The sequence below is a fragment of the Bubalus bubalis genome, chromosome 2 (assembly GCF_019923935.1).
Source record: "Bubalus bubalis isolate 160015118507 breed Murrah chromosome 2, NDDB_SH_1, whole genome shotgun sequence".
NCBI classification, from domain to species: domain Eukaryota; kingdom Metazoa; phylum Chordata; class Mammalia; order Artiodactyla; family Bovidae; genus Bubalus; species Bubalus bubalis.
In genome coordinates, this window is record NC_059158.1 from 124,768,385 (window position 1) to 124,786,468 (window position 18,084).

Below are 18,084 nucleotides of genomic sequence, written 5' to 3' on the forward strand. Positions count from 1 at the left end.
TGCAATACTGTTCCACTGTGTTGCTAAAATACAATATATTAAAAACAATCTCCCTCCTGTTAACATGGAGGTGGCTGCCAGGGTTTTGCAAGCATGGCTGCAGGGAACATGTTGCACGTGCTCTGGTCTGTGGCAGCATCAGGGAGGCAGGCCAGAGGCTTAGCAGATGCTTTACTGCAGGTGGTATGCTTGCAGTAGTCTTTGGGCTGGCTGGAGTTCTGCTTCCTACTACATCCTGAAGCCACACACTATCCAGCAGGTGCCTTCTTCGTGTGAGGTGCTGACTAGATGTTTCAGAGACAGGAAATCATGGTCATTTACAACCGCCCTGGAATATCAAATTTTTAGCTGCATTCTCCATCAAGAGATTCTGAAGTAAGGAAGAGCTGAGTGACTTGCTCATGTGCAAGTCGCTCAGTTGTGTCTGACTCTTTGCGACCCCATGGACTATACACAGTCCATGGAATTCTCCAGGCCAGAATACTGGAGTAGGTAGCCTTTCTCTTCTCCAGGGGATCTGCCCAGCCCAGGGATCGAACCCAGGTCTTCCTCGTTGCAGGTGGATTTTTTAATAGCTGAGCCACAAGGGAGGTTCCAGCAAAAAGCTGACTCTGGCTTTGGGTCCAGTATTCATTGCACTGCCTCTCCTGGCATAAGGTAGTGAGCTCCCCATCCCTGGGGGTGAGGTAATCAAGAAGAGGTTGGATGATGAAGTGTCTCAAGTACCCTAGATCAGAGTTTCTCAATCTTGGCAGGGTAATTCTCTTTTGTGGGGAGCTGTCCTGACCATTATTGGAGAAGGAAATGGCAACCCACTCCAATGTTCTTGCCTGGAGAATCCCAGGGACAGGGGACCCTGGTGGGCTGCCGTCTCTGGGGTCGCACAGAGTTGGACACGAGTGAAGTGACTTAGCGGTAGCGGTCCTGCCCATTATAGGATGTTTAGCAACATCTCTGCCTCTCTACCCACTAGTAGCTGGTAGTGCAATTTGAAAACAATAAAAAGTGTCTCTGGATAATGCCAACCCATTCCCTGGGAGTCAGATTCGCCCCCAGTTTCTCACCTGCTGGGGAGGATCCCTGAACTGTACAGGAGGTTGGTCATGGGCTCTCAGGACCTCTGGGACCTCCGAGGGGCTCTCGGCCTGGGAGGATCCCTTGATGGATTCTGTCCCCATCAGTGGGTGGTTGATTGGAGGGAATGAGTGTGGTGCCATCATGGAAGGAGTCTTGGGACCCGGGTTCAGGAAGGGCCTTTTCCACACGTGGCCCCAAAGTCCAGATGTAAAGCCTTACAATCATGTAATGTGCTCTAGGGTGCAAACCCCACTGCCAGTAAGGATGATGGGTGACAAGACAGTCCTGTGACCAGGGGGAACCTAACTTTTTACCTTCTCTGTGGCTTCTGGCCAGTTTGGAGGACTTGCCTCATTTGAGGAAACCCTGCATGGCAGCTTGGCCTCTCATATGGGCTGAGACATCCTGGAGCATCTTCCCAGGGGCAGTCCTGTCTGGGAGTCCAGAGCCTTTCGACTCACACGTCAGGTCTGGGCGGCGGGGCTGGCAGGGAGACTGATTTGCAGGGCTGCGTGTAGACTTGGGCTTTAAAGAGCTCTCTCATTTCCTCTCCGGAAGCCTTCAAAAGGCCTGGGAAACAAAAGGGGCTTGATTGAATGTGCCTTGGAGAGCTTCATCGAAAGTGGGAAAGAACAAACAGCATGCACTCCAAAGCCACTTCATTCTGCATGTGGTGTCGCGCCAAGAAACGCTGAAGTGGGGGACAAGCAGAGAGACATGCTCCTTGTTATCAGGAGAGTGTGGACTGGCGGTTGGAGTCAAGGACAGCCCTCAGCAAACTGTAGGGATTTCAGCACCCGTCCCACAGATTCTCCTCTTATTCCCCTCCTCTCTCCTCCCTCCAGCCCTCTCCATTCCTGTACCCTTCTGCTTAGAGACATTAACTTTTTATATGACAGCCACTTAAGGACTGACCTTATTCCAGGGCACTTTGCATTTAAATAGACTGTTCTTGAAAATGAAAAAGCTTCAGAGAAGTGACTTTCTAATGGTAGAATTTCAGATAGTGAATAGAAGTGGATTTTTTTTTTTTTTTTTAAGCCAGAGAAGTGACTCTGGTAGAATTTCAGGTAGTGAATTCTATCTGGCACCTTCTAGGCTGCCTCTTTCTGTCAGGGTCTCAGGGTCAGTTAAATAACTATTAACAGCCGTCGACTGTGTGGCAAGCACTAGTTAGGGAACGGTTTAGGAGATAACAGATTTAGGAATGCTATATTACTCTGATGGCTCCCACTCATTGCACATGTATAAGACACAGAGTGTGTGATGGGCAGAGTGTCAGGGTCTGGGAGCAAATGTCAAAAAGCTGAACCACCGAGAGAGATGGTTAAGCAGAGAGCTTGAAGTGTCTCCTGAGCACTGTGTTGACATGGGAACCCTGGAAGCCCTCCTGGGGGAGGTGGCGCTGGCCTTGACATTCAAGGTATAAATAGGAGTTCATTGAGTAGGGGTGGGGAGAGCATGAGCACAGACACTGACAGGTGGTGTCTGTGAGTTGCAGACTTCTGGAAATATCCCATGTGAAGGGTGAGGTCTGAGTTGGTGGGAACAAGGCTAAGGAGGTAGGGAGGCCTTGGGGGCCAGGTGCACCCAGGTGTGTAGTTTAGACATCTTTCCACAGGCTGTGGGAGCCACCAGTGGTTAATGCTCACCCTCTGCTGGACAGGGCTTCAGGGCTCGGAGGCCCAGGCTCGCTGCCTCCCGCTCACTGTCCAGACATTGCCCTCATCAACCTTAGCACACCTTTCTGGACCTCAACTGTCCTCCTTTTGAAGATCCTTATTCACCCCTTCCTCCAGGAAGCCCTCCCTGACCTTCCTCAGGCTAGCTCAGGCCCCTTATGGAGCCCTGGGAAGTCCCGGTCTCCCTGAGTGGGCGGGTCCTCAGGCTTCAGTCAACCAATCCGGGGTCAGGTCCCCAGGCCTGGGGGAACCATACACCCGGTTTGGGCTGTGATGTGTGACGGCCAGGGGGTTGGGATGGAGAAGGGTGTGTGGGGACATGAGGGCTCCAGGTGTGCAGGCCCAGGAGAGGTGGGGACCAGCTGGGCAGGGGCCCAGTCCCACCCAGGACAGCTTAGCAGGTGCTGAAGGCAAGACACTCCTGTTGGCTTTGGCTGTCAGGGTGGTGCTGGTGGACTCTGGGGAAAGCCTGAGCTTCTGGCTGAGCCTGGCAGAGGCACAGACAGAAGAGCTGAGTGCAGGCATGGCCTGGGCCATGGAGGGAGGGCTGTGGCTGGGCAAGTTGGAGCAGGGTGCCGCGCAGGCCGAAGCGGGAGATGCTGGGCCACCCACCCGCCTGGTTCTTCCAGGAGCCTTGAGAGCAGAGCAGCTGCCCCAGATCTGCAGCCAGCCTTCCCCACTTTGTCTTGCTCCCTACCCTGGGCCCGGCATCACCCGTGGAGAGGGAGATCTCAGGTCTTTGGAGATTGTTGGTGCTCAGTATACATTTGCTGGTTCGTGGACACACGTGGCTTCGATCTGTTTACTCATGTCTTGTCTCTGCTTCCCCAGGCCAAAATCCCTGTTTCTGCCCAAGTGTGGCATCATGTGACATTCTCAAGGGTCCTGCTCGCCCATCTCACTGGTGGGGCACTGAGACCAGAGATGGGCAGACACTTACCAGAGTTGCACAGTGAGTCAGGGTGCTCTTGGGACAGGGGAACGATGTGGTCAGTTGAGGTCCGTGGCTGAGGTGTGAACTGGTAAGGAGCTTGGGGACGGCTCTTTGGCATTGTTGGCAAGGAAGGGGCTTGCTCCTCTGTATGTGAGCTGCCTGGGTAAGGGGCTGGACCAGGTGACCTCTGGAGGCCCTTCTTGGTGCTAAACTCTGTGATCAGAATGAGAAAACTGAAGGGGTTCAGGAAACGTACTTTGGACCCTGGAGGGGCTCCTTGCCTGGCTGCCTTGTGATACCCAGAGTCCTCAGCAGGCCTAAAGCCAGAAATCAGACCAAGGTCCTCTCCTGCTATGGGCAAGTTTAATCTCTTCCTGTAGCCAACTCAGAATTGCCCCCAGCACCCTGCTGGCAACCGGGGCAGCCCAGCCCCTCCCCAGGAGAGCCTCTGTGACTTGGGTCGCTTGTGCTGAGATGTTTACTGCGATGTTTGGAGAGATCTATTCTGGGTCTGCAACTACCCCACACCCGCCATCCCGGACCTGGGTGAATGCTCCTCTAGAGGCTGCAATTTGGTTCCGATTAGAAGGATGTGGGATGGCCATTTGCACCAGGCCTCTAACCTGAAAATGCCACTCTCTAGCCTACAGTTCCACTGGGAGCAAAGAGCGCCTTAGGATGGGTAATGGTTCAAAAAGCACCTTTTAACCAACAAATACTCCCAGGTTTTATTTGTCTTGAAATTGGTGTGCGCTTACAGTACAAGAGGTAAGTATTCGTAGACTTGGGTGCTCAGCACTGTACGTGGCAATCTTCATGCTTCACTTCCCCGAGCAGGGATTGAACCCCCTGCATTGGGAGCATGGAGTCTTAGCCACTGGACCAGCAGGGAAGTCCCTGGAGACTTTTTTTCACAGCCCAGCTGGCAAACACTGCCATTAGAAGTTGATGACAGCCCCTTCTCCTGACCTCAGGGCCAGCCTGAGCTCCAGCCCTCCCCACCCCCAGTGCTTCTGGGTCCCCAGGAGCCCCCAACCTTGTGGGAAGGCTAAGGGGAGGCTGGGTGGGAGAAGAAATGGATCCTTGCAGGCTTAAGAGCTGGAGAGCATTTGTATGTTGAGTCAGTCACCAAACAGGGACTTGATCTTTGTCAGGACGTTTGTCTGGGGCAGGCGTTGCAGGTATAAAGGGGGCGGCCACACGACAGGACTCAGAATACAGTGATCCGGGAGCATGCCCTTGGGGAACACGAAGCAAAACTGGCCTGGTAGGGGTTGGCTGGGTGGGCTCTAGGGAAAGAACACTTCAGACAGCTGGAGATGTGTTAAACTGGGCGGCTGTGGGGCGAAACTCAGGGGGCAGCGAGCCTGGAGGGGCAGATGGGGACAGATCCCAACATGGCCTTGGTGCCATGAAGGGATTCGGACCTTGTTCTGTGGTTCTCTTCCCCACCTCAGAGCTTCCCGCGGGCATTTTCTCCACTTACTGGGCCTCTGTCCTTGTGTCTCCCCCGCCCCAGGTTTGGACGAAGGGGACCTTGGTGCCCATGGTGCCAGTGTGCCCTCCACCACCCGGAGCCCTGCAGGCTGAGGCCTTCCCCCTGCTGGCGGCCTGCCCAGGGCTGTGTTTCTCCTCCTCTGGGCAGAGGCGAAGCTTGTTTTTCCTCCCTGCTTAGGAATCGGTGCCTCAGAAACACACAATGCAGCTGTTAAAATATCTGGGTCTCTCCGGGCGGCTGCACAGCGGGCTCCTTGTTCACCTCGCAGACGGCGGCCCTGCGGGGGCTGAGCTGGGAGCCCGCCTTTGCCAGCCGCCTGCCGGTGAGGGTGTTGGGGCAAGACCCTGGCCCTCGGGGCTCTGCTGCTTTGGGACTTCCACAGGGGAAGGGGAGAGACAGTGGCATTTGGAATCAGCAGGATAACACATTCTAGAAAGATACCAAGTTGAGAGTTTCCTCATTAGACCCCAGAGGTCCAGACATCTCCAGACACCTGCGGGGGGTGGGGGAGGATGGAGAGGAAGGGGGTGTCATGGGCTGTGGGGTCCAGGCTCAGAGGGGCCTCCTGCCGCTGCTGGGACTGCCAGGGGCAGGTCTTCCTGTCCCGGTGGGCAGATGGGTGGGTGTCTGGCGGGGACTGCAGTGATGGTAACGCAGAAAGCTTTTGAATGGGAGGTCCTGTGTGTACCAGGCCCTGTGCTCTTCATCTTTATCCTGAGGGAGGCACCATTTTTATCCCCATTTTACAGATGAGGAGACTGAGGCTTAAGGAGGAGTTGGTTCTTAGGCACAGCTCTAAGTAGAGCTGGGATGCAAGCATGGACCTCCTTTCTCCAGTCTGTGCTCCCTGTGTCTCCTCTGAAGGTGCTGGCTGCTGACATGTGCAGGGGGTGTTCTCGGTTTCAGGAGCAGCCCTGAGCCCTCATCAGAGCTCACACATCTTCTTGTGCTGCTCTTGAGACTGAGGGTGAGCTCTGATGAGGGCTCGGGTTGGGGGTGTCAGGGCAGGCTTCCCCGATTTTAGAGCATGGCTTCCCTGGGTAGAGCCTGGGGGAGAGGAGAGAATGTTCTGGAAAGCAGTGGGATGAAGAGGTAAGGGGGATGGAGGCAGCCTGATGTATTCAGGGAAGGAGCCCAAGTGCAGGCAAGTGGAACTGCAAGGCTCTCTGAAGAGTGAGTCACCAAAGAGCTCTTACCCTCTCCCTCCCAGAAAGAAAAAGCCCTCTTGCCCAGCCCCGGCCCTCCCGACACCCTGCTCCCCTTGTCTGAGGTTGGCTGCTGGCTGCCACCAGAGGGGCCTGTGTTTCCTGTTGTCGGGGCCTTCCTGGCTGCTATTCTGGTCCAGAAATTCAGCGTATTAGGGTTATAATCTGCTTTCCCTACACACCAGCGAGCCCAGGGACTGGACAAATGAGGGAGTTTTCATAGTTAGAAAATACATTCAAGGAGAGATAAATAAGCAGGTGCCCCACGAGGAGAGCGGGTTCTGCATGGTGCCCATCCCTGGCCACAGGAGGACGGGGAAGGCTTTGCACATCCCCCACCCCCAGCCCCCAGCTCTCAGGCCTCTGGTCTGAAGTTCCTGGCAGCGGCTGGGGTTGTGGCAGCCAGGCTGGCTGGCTGGTGCCGCAGAGGTGTGTCTGAGACCCAGCAGGCATGCCTCCTCACTGAACCTTGGTCTCCCTGAATCCTGTCTTCCTTGGAGAAGGGTGCCCACCTGCAGAGGGTCACGTGCCTGGTTGAACTTGGCCCAAACCCCACTGAGGACGCAGTGTTTGCAGTGCTGCTGCTGTAGGGTGTTCACGGCCACGCTGGGAAGGTTGACTGCCTTCTCAACCACCCTGAGTAAGGAGGATGCTCAGTGTTACACGGGAGGCTCAGAGAGGGAAATCCACCTGGTCAGACACACAGCCAGTGTGGACTGCACTGGCCCAAGCACAGACATGTCTCTCACTCTGGGAGAAGAAAATGCACACGTTTTAAAAGGAGATGATTTTGTCCCTGGCATGAAGGGCAAGCAGAGTGTGCCCCGCCTAGTGCCGCCCTGGGGAGCCCTCCCCTCACTCCCTACCTTTTCCCCTCAGGATGGAGAAGCGATTGTCAGTTTGATCCGCTGGGAAGGGGCTGAGTTGAAGCCTGTGTCTGTCTCCCTAATACCTCTGACATAAGGAACCAGGACATCCTTCATTTCCCCGTGGCTGGCCTTACACTGTGGTGCTCGTCAGGTGACCCTTGGATCTGGAGCGCCCTTTAGAATGTCCATTTTCCAGATGGCAACACCGAGGTGATGGGAGATGAAAAGGTTCAGTCTTCCACTCATGGCAGAGGTTGGACGAGTCCTCGGGAACTTGGGGCCATGAGAGGGAGAGCGCCTGCTACTATCTTTTCAGCTGTAATGAGGTTATAATTATTATACCGTTCACCTGCATTTTCCATTGCAGGAAATTTCACATGTTTTATCTCATTTAATCATAAAACAAGTCTGTGATCAAGGCTGGGCAGTTGATTATTATATGTTTGTGTACCCAGGGTATATGTGTGTGTGTGTGTGCATATCTCTGTACACATACATGCACATGTGTGCCAGTGTGTACACATGGTGCGTACATCTCTCTGTAACTGTCATGTGGACAACCCCGTATGAACGTGTGACAGTGGATATGTGTGTGTGTCCATGCTCACGCATGTGACTGTGTGCATGGCCGTGGTCACTGCTGTAGGTTGTGTGGCTCTACGTGTGTGCCCGTGCGTGTGGGACCCGGGCAGCATGCTGAGATCAGGCAGAAGGTGAGCACGCCAGGGCCCCAAGTTGGCCAGCATCGCTGGGAGGAGAGGTTTCATCCCTTCCCTGGAGACGGATTTCGCCCGAGGAAGACGCTCTGATTCCTGCGACTCGCTCATTCAGGAGAGTTCAAAGCAGCCCAGTGGCAGGAGGGAGTCTGGGTTGCAGAGTTCAGAGCGATTCCTTCATTCTGCTCTGATAATTAATTTATTCTCAAGCCAGTCCTTTCACTACGAGTGCTTCATCTTTGCTGTGCTATGGCCTCCTCCTCAGAATAACGTTTCGTAGTATAAAATACATAGGATTGGGTGGGATAAATCAGGAGCTTGGGATTAACATATACACAGTACTATATATAAGACAGATAAACAGTCAGGGCCTACTGAATAGCACAGGGAACTACACTCAGTATTTTGTAATAACTTATAAGGGAAAGGAATCTGAAAAAGAATATATATATATAAATATGAAAAGTGAAAATGTTAGTTCTCAGTCATGTCTGATGCTTTGCGACTGCATGGATTGTAGCCTGCCAGACTCCCCATGTCCATGGAATTTTCCAGGTGAGAATACTGGAGTGGGTAGCCATTCCCTTCTTCATGGGATCTTCCCAACCCAGGGATCGAACCCGAGTCTCTTATGTCTCCTGCATTGGCAGGTGGGTTTTTTTTACCATTAGTACCACCTGGGAAGCCCACCTGTGTGTATGTATATATCTATATCTATATCTATATATGTATGTATGTATTTATATAAAACCAAATCACTTTGCTGTACACCTGAAACTAACACAATATTGTAAATCAGCTATGTGCTGTGCTTAGCCGCTCAGTCGTGTCTGACTCTTTGCAACCCCATAGGTTGGACTGTAGCCCACTAGGCTCTGTCCATGGGGATTCTCCAGTCAAGAATACTGGAGTGGGTTGCCTTGCCCTCCTCCAGGGGATATTTACAACCCAAGGATCGAACCCAGGTTTCCACATTGCAGGTGGCTTCTTTACTGAGCCACAGGGAAGCCCACATCACCTATACTTCAATTAAAAAAAAATTAGGATTATGAAGGGGACTGCGCTGGCTGCAGTGATCGTAGGTTAATAGGCGTGCTTCTGTGCTGGCACGGCTGGCGAGGGTGGTGGGGAGGCGTTCAGTGCCGACCCTGACCTTGAGCCAGCGCTGTGCTAAGCATAGGTGATGCCCATGCTGTGAGCATATCTGTGGCTTGTGCTGGTGGCAGGCTCACAGGCACTGTGACTTTTACCCACTTTCATGCCCGAGGGAAACACCAGATTCCTGTTTCAAATTACTGAAGAATAGCACTTCGTTCCCATCCAGGTTCTGCAGCCTTGCTTTAATTGGAACTTATCAATTATTTGGAAGCTGGAAGCGATCTTATGAGCACCCTGTGTAGTTTTTCCTAAACCTGCCTGTGTATCAGAAACACCCGTGGAGCTTTTGTAAAAGTTCAAGTATTTTACCCCCCGCCCTCTGCCTGGACCTGTGGCATCAGAATGAATGATGGCGGCAGGAGAAGCCCCAAGGGTGTCTTCAGAGGCTTCAGGTGCTGCCAGTGTCCCTGGGGGGGTGGGTGCTGAGAACCTGGGGGGCAGGTGACCTGTGTGCAGCTCCAAACAGAAAGGGGACTCCTCGTGGCTCTGGGTCTAGCCCCTCAGCCCCTTTCCCAGCAGAAGCCCAGGAGCGTGGCTTCCTGGGTAAAGTGGGGGTGTTGACTCTCTGTAACCTGGCGGGGGCTGTGCTCTCAGCCCCTCCTGATCCGGATCCTGTTGTGGAGTTGGTGGGCTGTCCCGCAGCACAGACCACAGGCCACCAGCAGGGGCCTGGGGACCCGCGCCCCTCCCTGCTGTCCCCAGCTGGCCTCCTGGAGCCCAGGTGAGGCTGTTGACAGGCAGAGTCTGCCCCAGAGGAGCTTCAGGGAGTGAAAGTGGCTGCCTGGGACCCTGGGCGCCTGGTGTTTACCCAGAAATTGTGCTAATCCCGGTAATTCCTGTGATTTACGCGGCCTCTCGGCTCTGTCTGCTGCCTTCCTCTCCTGGAGGAGAGGGAGGGGGAGGGCCGTGGCTGGTCTGCAGAAGATGAGGCTTGTGACACAGAGGTCCCTGCAGGCCCCACCTCTGTCCCGGCGGGGTCAGTTCCCCGTGGGAGCTTGCGGAACCCTAGGCACTCCCAGCCCCACTGCCCTCTGGGGTATGGCAATCTGAATAAGCCCACTCCCACCCACTGTGTCCTCCTGGTCCTGGGGTGGGCTCGCCCTGAGGCTTCGGGCAGAGTTCCATCCAGAGGAGCTGACCGTGGACCTGGACCCTCTCCCTCTGTGGACAGTGGCTTTGGGCTGCTCCCCTCTTCCTCTGTAATGATCTGGATGCTGCCATCTACACTGACCATATAACAAGGTGGGGATGTTGGCATGAGACAGCTGCAGCTGCTGTACCCCAAGAAAACCCCCAGGCTCTCCCTCTTCTCTCCAGTCTCCTCATGTCCCTCAACAGACGTGGTCATGGTCCCTTCTTGACTGAGCCTCTTTATTCGCCATGGCAGCCCTGACTCTACAGTCCATGGATTCTGAGTTGCCAGCCCCTCAGGTTCCTCATCTGCCTTTGGGGCTGCCTTCCAGAAGCCTGGGTTTGGTCACATGGACTGACCCTGTGGGTTCCTTGAGTCCTGTCCTGGTTTCTGGTCCCTCAAGCCCACTTCCCTCCAGATGCTGGCCTGGTTCCCTGGGTCCACTTTGTCCCATCGGCAAGGGGTTGGAACACGTGCTCAGCTGGGCCTGGGGACCCAGGGGTGCAGAAGCCCTGCCCTGGCTTGGAGGAGGTCATGGTTAAGTAGGGTGGATGTATAGCAGGTTGTGGCCAGGCTGTGTGAGAGGGGTCAGACCCAGGGGAAGGAGCCTAACCAGCTCCCAGCCTACGGCAATGTGAAGACACGAAACTGATTGTCTACAAAGAGTTATGGAATAAAGAGTTAGGGATGAATGTACAACTACCAACTCCTTCTTCCCTCCATCAGCCTCAGTGGACCATACTCCCTGCAGGGCCATGTTGGCAGGCAGCCCTGGACAGAGCCTCGGCTTTTGCCTATCCCTTGGCTGGTTGTCCCCATTCACCAATCTTGCTACCTTAGATACAGCCCTAGGACAGGGGCCATGTTGAATCCTCATGGGCTTCTGGCATAGGGCTCCTCACACTCAACAGGTCCCTTAATGCCTCTAGGGAATTCTGGGGCAAATCTCTTTGTATCACAGGGTCCTCACTTGAACAGTTTACCATGATGCTCCAGAATGCAGCTTTGTGCCAGGCAGCCTGGGTTCAAGGCCAGGTGCAGCCACTTTAAGCTGTGTGTCTTTGGGCTAGTTACTCAGCCTCTCTGAACATTGGTTTCTTCCTACATACATTGTTGCAAGGATTAAATGAACTCACTCTTGCAAAGAACTTGGCACCTGGTAAATGCTTGTTCAAGGTGTGTTGTTCCAGCTATTATTTTGTCTTTACTTCTAAATTCAAGATGTGTTTAAGCTCACCTGAGCTTCTTGGGATGAAAAACCAGATTGTTCACAAAGTCACTTGTATTTCCAAGAGCTGTGATTTCCTGCATCTGAGATGCACTTTCTTTGCCAGGCATTCTTGAGAGGGAGTCCCTGGTGGCTCAGTTGATAAAGAATCTGCCTGCAATGCAGGAGATCTGGATTTGATCTCTAGGTCGGAAAGATCCCCTGGAGAAGGGCATGGCAACCCACTCCTGTATTCTTGCCTGGAGAATTCCATGGACAGAGGAGCTGGCAGGCTACAGTCCATGGAGTCACAAAGAGTTGGACATGACTGAGTGACTAACACTTTCACTTCCTGAGTGGTTGCTCTGTGCCAGCCTGAGTGGGGAGCAGCTCTGGACCTGGTGGTGATGATGAATACAGTATAGGGGTAATGGGGGTGCTGCAGGGGACTGGAAACAGAGGTGACCATGATTGGGGAGGAGTTGGGGGGCTTCCCAGAGGAGGTGACATCTGAGTGGCATCTTGAGGGAAGAATATCAGTCTGTCATACAGAAAGGGTGATGGGTTTCTGGTGGGCATGCCAGGGTCAAGGTAAAGAGCAGGGTGGGATGAAGATGCTGCAGGTAGACCCAGGAAGACTTTACCTGAAGGCCAGGGGGCTCAGCAAGGCCTTGGCCAGGGGGAGGGTTGTGATCAGATTTGGTCTGGAGAAGGTGCCTGTTTTTAGGATAGAAGGTGCCCTGGAGGGGTACCCAAGGTGGGACAGAGCTGCTTGTGACCCAGAAGGGAAGGATGTGGGCTAGAGAGGCCCCATTGGTGAGGTGCTTTGGGGGTGAAATGATGTCTATTGCAGCTGATCAAATGTGGGAGGAGGATGTGGGAGGACGGTGGCCTAAAGTGCCAGCCAGAAGGCTGGGAGGGGTGGTTCCTGGGGCCAGGCTAAGGGGGCAGAGAAGGTGGAGCATGCACGGCCCAGGGGGTGTTGTTGGTGCTGCTCAGACAGCCAGCATCTTACAGCACAGATTATACAAATAGGCTTAAAGGATCAGCCAGTGATCCCAAAATCTCAAGGCCAGAGGAAACCCTGTAACTCACCAGAACCCTCAGGGAGAGCTCTCTGTCTCTCATCTATCCAGGGTTTTCTGGATGTTTTCAAGACTGAAACCAGACAGGCTGGCCCGTGAGATAAATTCAGGCAGTTCAGAGCCGGGGCTGTCTGCCTGGCAGGTCAGCCGAGCTGCGACCGCCTCCTTGCCTCACGTCCAGCATTCTTTTGCACTCCCACTTTCTACTTAGAAAAACATGAGAATATTGTGCAGACTTTTAAAAAGTGACATTCTAGGGCCTGTGGATGTAAGATTTGAGGCTCCCAGGGAGGGAGCTGACCACTGCCTTTTGGTTTCTGCTGCCCGCGACCTACAAGCCCTGCCCAGAACCTTCTCTTCCAACCGGTGTGGAGACCCACTGCCTTCTTTCTGAAACAGCGGCCATGGGCCTCCTTGGCTGTCTCGGGTGGCTGCCCCATTTTTTGCTTCTTTTATGGCAAAACTTCCTGACTCAGTGCCTGTGCCACCATCTCTCCCTGAGCGTACCTGGGCCCTGGTCACTGCCGCGCAGCTCCGGGGCCTCATGGAGTCTCTGATGGAGCTGACTGCTGTCAGCTGTTTCTCTCTTGGTTGGATTCCAGGCTCCAACACACCTCTAGAGATTTTACTTTCTCTTCCTTTGCCCTCGTCCATTCCTGCTCACTCTCCTTGGCTGGTTTATCTTTTCCCTCCTGGTAATGTTGGAATGCCCTGCGTCCTGTTCTGGAACTTTCTCTGCCCTCTCTCTTGGACATCTTGCTCTGGGCCGGCCATATTCCCATCTGTAGCCTCCATCCCTCCCTGAGCTCTGCCTTGTTTCTAACAGTCTCTGCTCTTTTTTTTAATTGAAGTACAGTTGATTCACACTGTTGTGTTACTTTCGGGTGTACAGTGAGGTGGCTCATTGTTACTTATACATACATTCTTCTCATGTTCTTTTCTGTTATGGTTTATCCCAGGATATTGAGTAGAGTTCCTTGTGCTATATACAGCAGGACCTTCTTTCAATCTTTGCATGTCTTTATAGGCATCTCAGACTTAACATGGCCCAAACTGAACACCTGCCCCGAACCTATTTCTCACCCCTGCTACATCCAAGCAAGTGGCTCCATTGTGCAGTCACCCCAGTGCTCAGCCAAAAATAGGAGCCATCTTTGACCTACCCCTGTTCTTTTAAGAAAATTGGCTTTCGGATGTCTGTTCTGTAATAATTGATGCAAACACTGAATTAGCAGTATCTGTGGGGAAGCATCACTTAGAAAAACATCTGCTTGTGACCCAGTAGCCTGATGGAGATGGCGTGTTCCCTGAGCCCTGTGTTCCTTGGGTTCCTCTCTTAACCCATGACAACTCCTCTTTCTCTCATACCCAAGTGAGGACTGTGGGCTCTGTCTTCAGAGCCAGTGTCCCTTTAATCCAAACCACCATGTATCTGCCTGGGTCATTGTAGTCAGGCCCCTTCCTCCCAGATCTGCTCTCTATACACCTGTAGGGTGACTCCTTTATACCGTTGAGTCCTGTCACGTCCCCCTTCTGCTCGAAATACTCCAAGGGCCTGTACTCAGCTTCTTGCTGCTCCTGGAACAAACCAGCCTCCTCCCGCCCAGGCCGGCAGCCCCTGCCCCTGCCCTGTGACTGCCACAGTCTCCCTCAGACCCTCAAGTGGCATCCCATCCCTTCCTTAGTGAGGCAGGATGGTGGCCTTCCTGCCCTTCCCATGCTGCTCTAGCCTGCCCCTCTGCTTTCCTTCACACACCACCTCTCACTAAGGGGAATGAAACATACATTTCTCTGTCCCCCACCTTAGTTATCATGTCTCCCAAGTAGGGTGTCAACTCTGTGGGTTGTGTTCTCAACACCAGGCATAACACTTGATGCATAGTAGGGCCTCAATAAGATATTGACTAAATGCATGTGAGTGAATAAATGATGAAAACTGTTGAATGAATGAATGAGCAAATGGATGAAAGAGTGAATGAACATACATGTGAGTAAGTGAAAGGTGGACCTGGTGAGCAGCCAAGGAATGGGAGAACGAGGGCTTTTCTTTGAGGACCTCCTTGTTGTGGTCCTCGCATTGATTTTTCTTGTCCCGTGAGTCTGAGATGAGGGGCATTGCCTTCTGACTTCCTTTCTCAAGATAGTTCTTGCTACTTGCCATGTGCGGGACTAGGAACTTGTTGCTTAGATTTGAAAAATCTTGGGTAACAGTGAAAATGCTTGGCTGCTGTCTGTGAGGTCGTTTGAAAGACCAGATGAATCTCAGAATGAAGAAGGCTCAAAATTAATTAAACTCTCCTTGGCAATGATCAGAGGAGGAAGCTGTTTGCTTTCGGAGCACGGGGCAGTGGCTGGGAACCTGGGTTGGTGCTTCCTAGCTGGGTCTGGGGGACACGTTGGTGATTGCCTTTGTCTCCCCCTCCAGGGCTGCCACCCAGGACTATGTGCGGCTAGGATGGAGACATCTGCCTCAGCCACGGCCACGGACAAGAAAGAAGTCAAAGGTGGGATCCTGGAGGGCCTCGCTTTCCCTGACCCCGGCAGGAAAGCCTCGGCCCTCGCGGTGGCCACGGCGGCGGCTGCGGCCGCGGTAGCTGCCCAAGGAGGTACTTGCTGTTCAATGCACTTGGCAGGGGAGGGGGCTGTTTTTCATGAGTCCATTTGAGATTCAATGAGATGGGTGGTCGATGTCACTGGGCAGACATCCTGGGGGCAGCCAGAGGGTGCTCCAGGTTCTGGGGACCCCAGGCACTGGGATGGAGGCCTACAGGTGGCAGACATCCTGGGGGGAGCCAGAGGGTGCTCCAGGTTCTGGGGACCCCAGGCACTGGGATGGAGGCCTGCAGGTGGATCTTGGAGGTCCAACCCCCCCCAGATCGGGAAGGCGGGGTTTGGACATCTTGGGCTCCATCGGGAAAACGGGAAAGTGAAGGGATGGGAGGTGTGGGGCTGAGGGGCGGCCCGGGTGTGTGTTCCCTTGGCACACATGTGCCAGAGAGGCGGCTTCTTGCCTCTGGTCTGCCAAGGACTATTTTGGAAAGTAATTGTCTCCTGATCCCTTCTGGCTGTAATTAGAGGGTCAGGTACGGAATTTAGCATCCTTAGGTGAATTTCTGGCCAACTTAATTATAACAGAAGGACTCCCCGAGCCACAGCCTCTCATTTTACTGCCCCAAAGAGAAATACGCTCTGGTTTCCACTGGTCCGTGCCAGCATCCCGTTGGGAAAGTTTGGCGGGAAGGCGAGACCTCCCCTTGTGTCTGCGCGGTCCATCTGGAGGCCACAACACTATTTCTGTCTCTGGGGAATGGAGAGACTTAGATTTCTTTTCTTCCCCTTTTTATTCAAACGCAGTTAGTCATGCCCTGTTGCTTTTGCCACTCAAGCGCAGCTCAGAAGCACAGCTCAGAGGCAGCAGTGGGGGTGGGGGGGATTGTGCCCTCTCTGGAATGGGGTGTGAGTGCTGGCCGCACCACTCACACGTTGATGTACACAGATCCCAGGGGGCTTTGTTCCAGTGCAGACCCCCATTCGGTGAGTCAGAGTGAGGCTGAGTTTCTGTAATTCTAACCTGTGCTCAGATGATGCTGGCTGGGACTGCTGGGCCGTGCTGGGTGCAGCTTAGAGCTGGAGCCCCGGGATTTGGAAAGAGAGAGTGGGTAGGATTCACTTTTTCCAAGAGTAAACTGGTCATTGTTACCACATTGTTTTTATTTTTCCTCGTGATTCTGAGTTGGAGGTCAACTGTCAGGATGTGTGGCCCCAGTCAGTGGAAGGAGGTCCCAGGCCAACCTTCCTGGTCCAGGAGGTGGGTACTTGGCCTCCTGCCCTGTGTGATGTCCCTTGACTCCAGTCTCCTCCAGGAGCCGGGCTCTCCAGGCCCTTCCCCTGTGAGGAGGGGCCAGTGGGGTGGAGGAAGGCACCAAAGGCCAGGGTGGACCCCGTGCATGTGTTGTCAGGGAGCCAGGCCATGAGTGGAAGGAGAGGAGGCGTGGCTGAGGGTGGGCCAGCGCTGGCTTGTCCTGGGCCTGGCTGGGTCTGCATTTGGTCTGTTCCTTCCCCTGGCCTGTGGTGACGTCTCAGGCTGTCCCTCTGCCTGATGCAGAGATGCGTGGGCCCCTGAGGCCTGTATCACCTTGGTGCATCTCTGGCCCACCCTCCAGGCCCTCAGCTGTCCCCGCCTTGGCCTGTGTCTGCCTCTCTGAATCCAAGAGTGGATTGTGAACTGCCATGCGGCACGCTCCACTGTCATGTCCCAGTAGCTGAGAACAGACCGAGGTGGTAATTAGGGAGTAATTACGGAATAACTGGGAGAAAGCCCTTGAACATCAGACCTGGTTGTCACCGATGGGGCAATAACCACAGATGCTTGAGGGGGTCTTGGTCTCTTGGGGGCGGGGGCGGGCAGTGGGCCTAGAGCTTGGGGTGCAGTGGCTCCCCAGAAGCACCTGACCTCGCTCTGCCCCCTGCCCTCACCCAAGATGTGGTCCTGCCCACCCCCGCAGGCCTCCATCCATCCCCTCATTGCTGGACCCCAGGGAAGTGCTTGGCTGATGAGGTTCCTGCACTGCGTGGACGTGCCTCTCCACCCAGTCGCCCGGGGCAGGCGGCTCATTGTCACTGGAGCAAGGCAGGTGTGTCTCCTGCTCCCTGAGCCACTCTCTGGACACCCCATTTGCAAAGAGCCCTCCTGGAGTCAGGGCAGAGCAGTAGCATCTTGGAGCGGTTCCCTGAGGGCTGGGGGACCATGATGTCTGTGTCCTGCCGGTGGGGCAAGGGAGGCCGGTGGAGCAGCCCTGGGACACTGGCCTGGGTCCCCATTTCAGCCATGTCCTGGGTCCCGGTGTGACAGGCCATTCGCTTCTCTGGGCCTTGTTTTCCTAAACTGTGTTGTGAGAATATTTGGCAAATGTTATTCCAAGTCTGTATAATCTCGTGACATCAGACCTTCCTTAAATCTTACCCACGGTGACAGAGATGCCGTGAGCAAGAATCCTCTTTCATTCAGGAAACCTAAGTCCTAGAAGGTTCCAAAGAACCTCTGCTGTGGGCCCACAGGGGCTTAGGCCTGTGGACAGGTGAGATGGATGCACAGAAGGGGGTGCCAGGCAGCACAGGGGGTTTGTGGGGGTTTCCCACATGGAGGCCCTCTCAGGATGGGAATGTTTGTGTTCTGCTCTGGAGCTCAGTGCCTGAGGGTGTCCTGGGACCCTGGGTGGTGTCAGGGAAGGTGGCATTGGTGAGGAGCTGGCCCAAGAGGGGGGCTCAGTACCTGGCTTTGGGGCTAGTGTGAACATGGGTGGGCAGGGCAGAGGGTCTGCCTGAAGACCTGGGAGAGGGGCGGTGCTGTCTGGTGTGTGCTGGGCTGGGGCAGGGGGTGGGGGAGAGCTGAGAGCTGCCTGTTGAGGGGTCTGTCCCTGAGTTGTTTTCTGGAAAAGATGGGGTAACCATCCTGGGATGCCTGCTTGCTGAAGCAGGGGTGGGACTGAGCTGATTCCCTGTGGTTGAGCTAGTGACTGCC

At 54.2% G+C, this 18,084-nt stretch overlaps 1 protein-coding gene across 1 annotated transcript in view; it reads left to right on the forward strand.

The window, feature by feature from the left end:
• Positions 1–18,084, forward strand: part of GLI2 (GLI family zinc finger 2) — a 262,832-nt gene that overhangs the window by 54,018 nt on the left and 190,730 nt on the right. Inside the window, exon 2 of the mRNA XM_025277496.3 lies at positions 14,989–15,169. Coding sequence (XP_025133281.3) covers positions 15,019–15,169 — 151 coding nt within the window. The 5' untranslated portion in view covers positions 14,989–15,018. The remainder of the gene's footprint in view (positions 1–14,988; positions 15,170–18,084) is intronic.